This window comes from Metopolophium dirhodum, chromosome 1, assembly GCF_019925205.1.
Source record: "Metopolophium dirhodum isolate CAU chromosome 1, ASM1992520v1, whole genome shotgun sequence".
NCBI lineage: Eukaryota > Metazoa > Arthropoda > Insecta > Hemiptera > Aphididae > Metopolophium > Metopolophium dirhodum.
In genome coordinates, this window is record NC_083560.1 from 148,517,004 (window position 1) to 148,525,515 (window position 8,512).

General features: G+C 27.5%; 2 protein-coding genes across 2 annotated transcripts; one reads left to right on the top strand and one right to left on the bottom strand.

Annotated features, from left to right (window-relative positions):
• Positions 1–1,006: 1,006 nt before the first annotated feature.
• LOC132934604 (putative nuclease HARBI1) lies at positions 1,007–1,609 on the top strand (the record flags this gene model as incomplete). The annotated part of the gene is made up of 1 exon (XM_061000939.1): positions 1,007–1,609. A coding segment is annotated over one exon (603 nt), but the record flags the coding sequence as incomplete, so codon positions are not given.
• Positions 1,610–3,374: 1,765 nt separating this feature from the next.
• Positions 3,375–4,857, bottom strand: LOC132933330 (myb/SANT-like DNA-binding domain-containing protein 3). The gene is made up of 4 exons (XM_060999631.1): positions 4,569–4,857; positions 4,363–4,497; positions 3,963–4,012; positions 3,375–3,878 (listed from the first exon to the last, which is right to left on the bottom strand). Exons 1-4 carry the CDS (start codon positions 4,855–4,857, stop codon positions 3,375–3,377), a joined length of 978 nt encoding a protein of 325 aa, XP_060855614.1.
• Between the last annotated feature and the right edge of the window lie 3,655 nt (positions 4,858–8,512).

Sequence of the window (8,512 nt, forward strand, 5' to 3'; positions counted from 1 at the left end):
ATCACGATTAACATTGATAACCAGAGATTACGGATTTCACCAAACCCGGTTAAGCGTAACCGCTGCTTAATCACGATTAAGAACTAACCGCCCAATTTCGGCCGATTATCGTCCTTAATCGCGGTTAGTTTTCGAAAATATTGATAATGTTATCAATTATTAAAATATTTTCTGTTTTGTATGAGGATTTTATATTTTGTTTAAACTTCAATTGTTTTTTGGTTTCAAATATATTTATATTTTTACAAAATGCACCGAGCTCGTAAACGTGTGTTTTAAATTTGTTTTGAAAACGATGAAGACGACGAAGACGATTTTATAATTTTCGCTGTTCGCCGTCCATGATGGATACGGGAAAGAGCCGAAGACTTCGATAGTCTGGATGATCGGGATTTCATTACAAGTACAGACTGACAAAACCTACAGTTTTGTCAATTCTGGCAAAAATAGAACATCATCTCGAGTATGAAACAGACAGGTCAGTCGGTGTAGTTGGAGCTTATTATAACAAAAACTTTTCAAAGTACCTATAACAGTTTTTTTTTCGACAGAAATAACTGTATATGCCCGATTAACCAGTTATTATGCACTCTACGATTTTATGCCACTGGATGCTTTCAAACCACTGCAGGGGATCTGTGTGGCTTTAGTTCTTCAACAGTAAATCGGATAGTGCATAAAGTTAGTTGTACTATTGCGTCCTTGCGTAGTCAATATATTAAATTTCCTGGAACACCAGAGGAAATAAGACGGAACCAGTTAAATTTTTACAGAAGAGCCAAGTTCCCAAGAGTCATCGGTGCTATTGACTGTACCCATGTGAAGTTGTGGCAATCACCAGGTATTTACAAAAATAATTAATACTTAAACCCGTTTTTCTTATTAGTAGGTACAAGTTATTACACCCGTAGACACAATTTTCTAACAATATAAATGTAATTTATTTATTTTTATTTTTACAATTATAGTTACATTTTACATTAGTGGTCTTTCTTTCTGAATTGCAGGTGGAGAATCCGCTGAGCGTTTCCGGAACCGCAAAGGATATTTTTCGTTAAACGTTCAAGCGATATGCAATGCTAATTTGGAAATAATTGATGTTGTTGCAAGATATGATGGAAGCACTCACGACTCCAGAATATTTCGAGAGTCAAAAAGAAGAGCTTTATTTGAGCAAGGAGTTTATGGGGACGCAGTACTGGTAGGAGATAGTGGCTATGCCTCTGCAAATTACATGATGATACCACTACAAGAATGCCATACACCAGCGGAAAACTTGTATAATGAGTCACAGATAAGGACGAGAAATGTTGTTGAAAGATTTTTCGGTGTTTGGAAAAGACGTTTTCCAGTAATGGCTTTAGATTTACGAGTAAAACTGATGCGTGTTTTCCCTATCATCACTGCAACATTAGTATTGCATAATATTGCCCGAATAGCTGGAGAAGAAGTCCTCAGAGGCTTTAATATGATACTCCCTGCTCCTTGGGAAGAAATACTTGCCCAGGATAACATAGACATTGAATATGCGCCAAACCCCATTAATCGAAGAGTAACACAGCAAAACAGTGGGCGACAGGCGTTAATAGATGGTCACTTTGAGAGGTAAATTATGATTAAATACAATAATATTAATAAGTTGATTGCACAATCAGAATAATATTCATAATAAATATAAGTACATAATATATAGAGCTTTGAATTTGTAAGTAAATTCATTTTAGTACCATCAAATTTATTTTTAATTTTTTTGTTAGCCTTTATTCAATTTTTTCTTTTTTTTTTCGATATTTTATTTATTTTCCAACTATAGTTTAAAAATGTATAAGAGAAAAAAATTACATTGCAATAGTTGGACACTCCCCAGCCATTGGCTGTGTTTAGTTAAATAAGTATTGACTATTGAGCTTAAAACAAGTAGAATAGGAATGCTTTTTAGTGAAATGTTAGATAGGTATTTGTTTATTATTATTTATTTCCAATTAACAAGTACCTATGAGGGTATTCAATATTGCAGTTAATAATTCAAAATTATAATAATACTATTGTGTGTGATAAAAAAATTTTACTTAATTATTGTATGATTGCATAATACATAATAAATTAACAAAAAATATTTGTATTAATAAAAAATAATAGGATTTAAAAAAATGCATTACCTACATTTATCATGTATTAGTGAACAGCATAAAAATAATAGTTATTATAGTAGAGTCTTGTAGTATAAGCCTATGGTATAGTTACATAGTACATACAGTTGCACTTTATAATAATATAAACTGTTCTATCAAATTATTGGTTTTAAAAAATCTTTAATCATAATTCACAAGTAGATCATATGATTCATGTCTCATGATCACAGTGGTACAATTGTAACAATTGCATTACTGTATTTGAAATGTGGTAGTGCAAGGTTATATTATTACACTACCAGAAAATCATAGAAATGTGTACACCTATAATTTCTATTTTCAAAAGTATACCTACATTTGTTTTACAATTACAAGTATGTAGGTACTTGTATCTATATCTTCAATTATTTGAATTAAATTATTAATATGTACATTTCATTTTAGACTATTGTCAATATACAGAGCTAAATATTTAACTATATGTACATATATGTCTTAAAAATAGATGGGCAAACATTTTTACATTTTTTGTCAATACATTTACAAAATGTAAAATAAATGATTTATTTATTTATTATTTTTTAATTTCAAAAATTTTAATATATTGTATTCGACAAGGAACCTTCATAATATGAAGAATTATCCTTAATGTTTTTTTATATAGTTAATTAAAATGTTTCAATTAGTATAAAAAAAAAAAAAAAAATAGAATCATTAATATCATAATTTTTTATTGAGATTTTTCCAGTCACAACTTTTATATTTATTTTTGTTGATATTATTAGATGTTTGTTGAATATAATCTAGGTTTATTTTAGAGTACCAATTTATTATCTAACCTTTTTCTTGTTTTTTGTTTCAGATTAATCACACATCAACAAAATGATTAGTGTTAAGCAATATGTTTACTCACCTACAACATGTTTTAAAAATAAATGTTATATTGTTAAACCATATTCTATTTTATTTTTCTGTGTTCCAAACAAAAAAAAAAAAAATTATAATAATATAAAATATGATCTCTGGTATCCTTGTTTTGAGGTATAATATATTTTATTAAACATAATATAAAAACAAAAAATTGAAATGTATAACATAAAAATAAATTTTCTGTGGTATATAAAAACATAATATTATAAAAACTTGAATTAAATCATAATAATAATAAAATAATAAAAACTTGAATTAAAACATAATAATAATAATAATAATAATAATAATAATAAATATAACAATAAATTATCAGTCTATGTTATCAGTCTCATTATTTCTGTCAAATACCCATTCTGTTCCAGTCTCACGCTGGATCTGGAGTTTCAGTATTTCAGTCTTCATTTTTTCTTGTTTTAATTTTTCTCCCTCTTGTAGTAACTTTAATTTTAAGATTTTCATCTGCACTTTGTGCTCTTCTCCAGCATCCCTACTCATTGCATCAAGAGATAATTTTTTGGCTTCCAAAAATGTTTCTGAAGCTAATGTGGTGTTCAGAGTTGGTCTTCTTCGTGACACTCCTTTTTTGCCATCTACATTTTTTGGGGGAGTTAATACAGTTATGGGCTGAATGTCCTTTGACATATTAGCATTAGTTATATTAGTTGACATTTTTGAAGTGGAGGGTATTGGTAGGGATGCTTTTGGAGGCTGGCGAAGAGCAGCCGATATCTGAGTCTTCATCATGGCAGGATTGTATTGAGACCAATTATTTTGCAATGAAATGTCCTCATCTTCTAAATCATTGTTGATATCCTATAATAACACAAGAAGTTATGAGGTATACTTAAGTATAAGCTTTTGATATGATGGGATTATTAATTAATTAATGTTACTGACCTCAGGGCATAACACATCTTTTACAATAATTTCTTCAAACTCATTAGTATCTGTTTTATCTGTAATATATAAAAAGTTAAGTAAATTTGTCATTAAGATATTATTAAAAATAAACATATCATATAATATCATAATCTAGTGTTTTAAGCTATAGTACAAAAAAGCTTTATATTTAAAAAAATACATTTATGTTATACACAAATATTTTTTATTTAACAGATAAACAACCCTATTGTTTATTTAGTTAGATATAGTTTTAAAAATATTTTGGTTCTATTTCTGTTACTATGTATTTTATTTTAAAAAGGATCATTTTTTTTTTATTATTTAATATTAATTTCTTAATATTTTTATGAATCAAATAATGTTATAATTATAACTATATAATAAATAGACATACCAGTGGTGATGTTGCTCATACCCTCTTCATAATTGTCGTCATATATATTATGAAAGGGTTCGACATGTGGCCGAATAAGCCCCACAACCATGTCTACTATTGGATCAGCTACTACTTTCCTCGCTTTTCCTCCTCCTAAAAAAAGAATAGAATATCAATTAGTAAAAATGTCAAATCACATGATTTATGAAATGTGTATGTATTACCTGTGCCGTAATTATTATCTGCTTGCATAGCTGATGCCGCCTTCGCCTTCCGCTTAAGATTTTCCCAAAGCATTTTCAAGCTATGGGAGTCTCTTGGGTAAGTTGATGATGTCGCGGTGAATTTCTCAGCATTTTTTTGCCATTCAGCGTTTTTTAATTTCACACTCACCCCATCCGTCTTCTTGCATTCAATAATATTGAAGTGCTCAGTTACTAAGTCCAAGAGAATTGACTTCTCCGCGTACTCAAAAGTACGCTCTCGTTTCCTCTTTAAATTTTGACTGTCCATAGTTTAAATTTGATGATAAATACAGTACACTATACGTCTATACAGTACTACAGTGTACAGATAAAAATTTTGAAATTGAAACACGAAAAACGATCAACAAACTGTTGTTATCTTATCAGACGACACAGCTGACGACCATGACTATAGATACTAGTAACGTTAATCACGATTAATACGGTTAATCGAGGTTACCGTAATCGTGTTTAGTGGAACCGTGATTAACGTGGTGAAATCCAATTGAGAATAAATCACGATTAACTTTTAATCATGATTACTGTAACCACGATTAAAGCATATTTGGTGAAATCAGCCCTGAGGTAGATACAAATCAAGGTGACAACGTAGGCCGCACCACGTGACAACTTACATTCGCATGTAAATCACCAATCGCCCGAAGCGCTACAATTGCCGGCTTTATAATGCCCCCCACCTAATTTCAAATCCCACTACGAGAACAAACACAGTAGGAACAAATCACATAACAATTAATGCAGCGCTACAAAAATTGTCAGGCAGATTTGAACCCAATGCGGTTGCTCTCAAACCACACGCTTTAACCACCGCGCCACAATGCTTAGATATGTAATGTATACTAGTATGTAACACTATTTAAATAAAATTAAACTAGTATAATTATACCACGCTGTATACTTCACACTGTATAGTAGTCAGCAGATAACATTCTACAACAGGATGTTAAAAATAATCAGTCTAACGTTGATATATATATTATTATTATTATTATTATACAACACTGTATAGGTACTATAATATATAAATATATAATAATTCGTAAGTATTATATTCGATTTACATTTTCGATGTTTAAAAAATAATTATTATTTATGTTTTTTAATTCTTTCTAGTCGTTTAAATTTTTTTAATTGTTCATTAAGTGTTTTGCAATGCATAAATTTTATAATATTTACGAAACAACCTTTATTTATTACATGGTTTTGTAGTCTTAATAATTGATTTTTTTTTTATATTGAACATATCTTATAGCATTTTCATAACAACATTCATTTTCATAATAAAAATATTTATCATCATCACGGTCTTCCACAGGATCATTCATAGGTTGTTGTAGTTCATTTTCAATTTCATTAACGATATTTAAATATGTTAGATTTTGATTATGTCTAATTTCCATTATTTATTATAATAGAAATATATTTTTTTAACATCGAATTAATAAAACATACATATGAGTACATCAACAACTCGTTAACATCAACGTTTACGTTAACGTAAAAAAACAATGTCAACGTTAACTTAAAAAAAACAACGACTCGTTAACGTCAACGTAAAAAACAACGACTCGTTAACATAACAACGACTCGTTAACGTAAAAAAAAACTTCTCGTTGACTCGTTGTTAAATATATATTGTTATGCTATTTAGAAATAAATATAATTTAAAACATATTAAACGAGTTGTTATTTTTTAATAGAAATATTTCTATTAAAAAAATATGATATTTAAATAAATTTTTTATAATTTTCAATAAATTCTAAACATAAATTACCACATATAGGTGGATCATTATAATATTGAAATTGGGAAACAGTACAAAAAAGATTATCTTTACCCAAATATTTTAAAAGTTCATTTGGTGGCTCACCAACTATATGACCAAATGGATCAAAATATATTTTAAATGTATTGTTTATTTTTTTCCATGCAACCCAATGAGAACCATTTTGAGTAGAATCATTTAAATTAAATACTCCACATTCATTTTCCATGGTGTTGTAGGTAATTCATTTAACATAAAACACCCTCTATAATTTTTTATTTTATTTCCAAAATAATTTATATCTATATTACTCAATGGATCAATTTTTATATTATTTTCTTTAATCCAAAACCGTGTATAAATACCTTCAAATTTTTCAATATTATTTCTAAATGTTTTTATTTCAAATTTATTCATTTTTTTAATTTTTTTTTTCAATATTTTTTTTTTTTTTTTTAAACCAGAACCTTGTGATCTAATTTTTTCCATCTCTTTATTATGTCGAATTGTTTCTTGTTCCAATTTTTTTTTATGTTTAGCATCAGTTATTGCAGTATAAACTGCATTTGCACCTGCAGCCAAAGCACTTGCACCTTCAATCACAGCAATAGCTATTGGTAAAAATCCACCTTTTTTAATTTGAACATGTTTAAGTTCTAATCTTGATCTGGTATTATTTTTTTTAGCGTTTTTTAATTTTCTTATTTGTTCTGGCTCAAGAATATATTTATGTTTTCCACTATCAATTTGATTATTTTCAATTAGAATTGATACATCTTTCTTACTATTATGAGCTTCCAATATTTTCTTTAATTGATTTTTATTTAAATTTAGATTCATTTTATAATACAAAAAAAAAAAATTAAATTAAATTCATTCCAAATCGTCTTTTAACATTCATTACATTTGCTGTAAAAATGGCTGCAGTTTTTTCACCTATAGAACTATGAGGATCATAAAATCTTTCCATTGCTTTTTGTTCTAAAATTTTATCAGCAATATGTCTTGTCTTAGTATCTTTATTATCTTTATAAAAATAATCATGTTCTCTCGCAGCTTCATCTAATTTGTTTTTAGGTTTTTTATTTTTTTCTAACTTTGTTCCCGGTCCTAAATAATTATAACCAGGCCAATGTATTTGAGGTAAACTTGAACAATTCAAAAGAAAATTAACAATTCCTGAACCTGTAATAATTTTCTTTGGTAAACATGAAACATATGATGATAAATAATCTGCACCATGAATAGGTATATCAATTAATTTTTCCATTTCTCTAATACAAATATTAAGAATATCAAGTTTTACATTATGATAAATATTATTCCCTTTACTTTCTTCAATTGATATATATTGTATATTTTTAATTATTTTTTCTTTTGATATATTTTTCACTTCCTTTGGTAAACAAGTTACATATTTTAGTAAATATTCAATACCTTCAGGAGTATCAATATGGTTTTCCATAATTATTTTAAACAAATGAAGAATACCAAGTTTTTCGTTTTTAAAATTATTATTTCCAGCTCTTTCCTGTGCAGAAATAAACTGTAAATTATCTATAACTTGGTTTACATTACTAATATAACGATATTCAATACGATTTTCTGTGTATTTCTTTAAACCCTCCCCTATTTGATTATCATCAGCTAATATTTCATTATCTTCATTATTTTCTTTCTTTTTATTAATTTTTTATTATTTTTTTTATTATCAGTAGTTTCTTTCTTTTTACTATCCGTAGTTTCTTCATTATTTTTATTCGTTTTAATTCCATTCATTTCTCTCCAAATGTTTTTAATCATATCATTATATTTTTCACCACGACTTGATTTAGCTCTTTTCGTTGAAGGATCATTGTTTTGATCATTGTTTTGATATATAGAATTAGTTTCAATTAATATATTTTTATAAATATTAACATCATCATCTGTATAAAATTTCGGATTGGTAGTATCTACATGAGTTAATAATCTCCACAAATCTAGAGTTCCTGTATATGTTTTTCCATTTAAAATTATATTATCATTTTCAAAATTTATTTTATTTTTTCCAATCATATGAATATCATCTTTTTCTTTATAATATATTCCAAAAGAATAAGTACAGTTGGTAAATATCTTGTCGCAATAGCACCT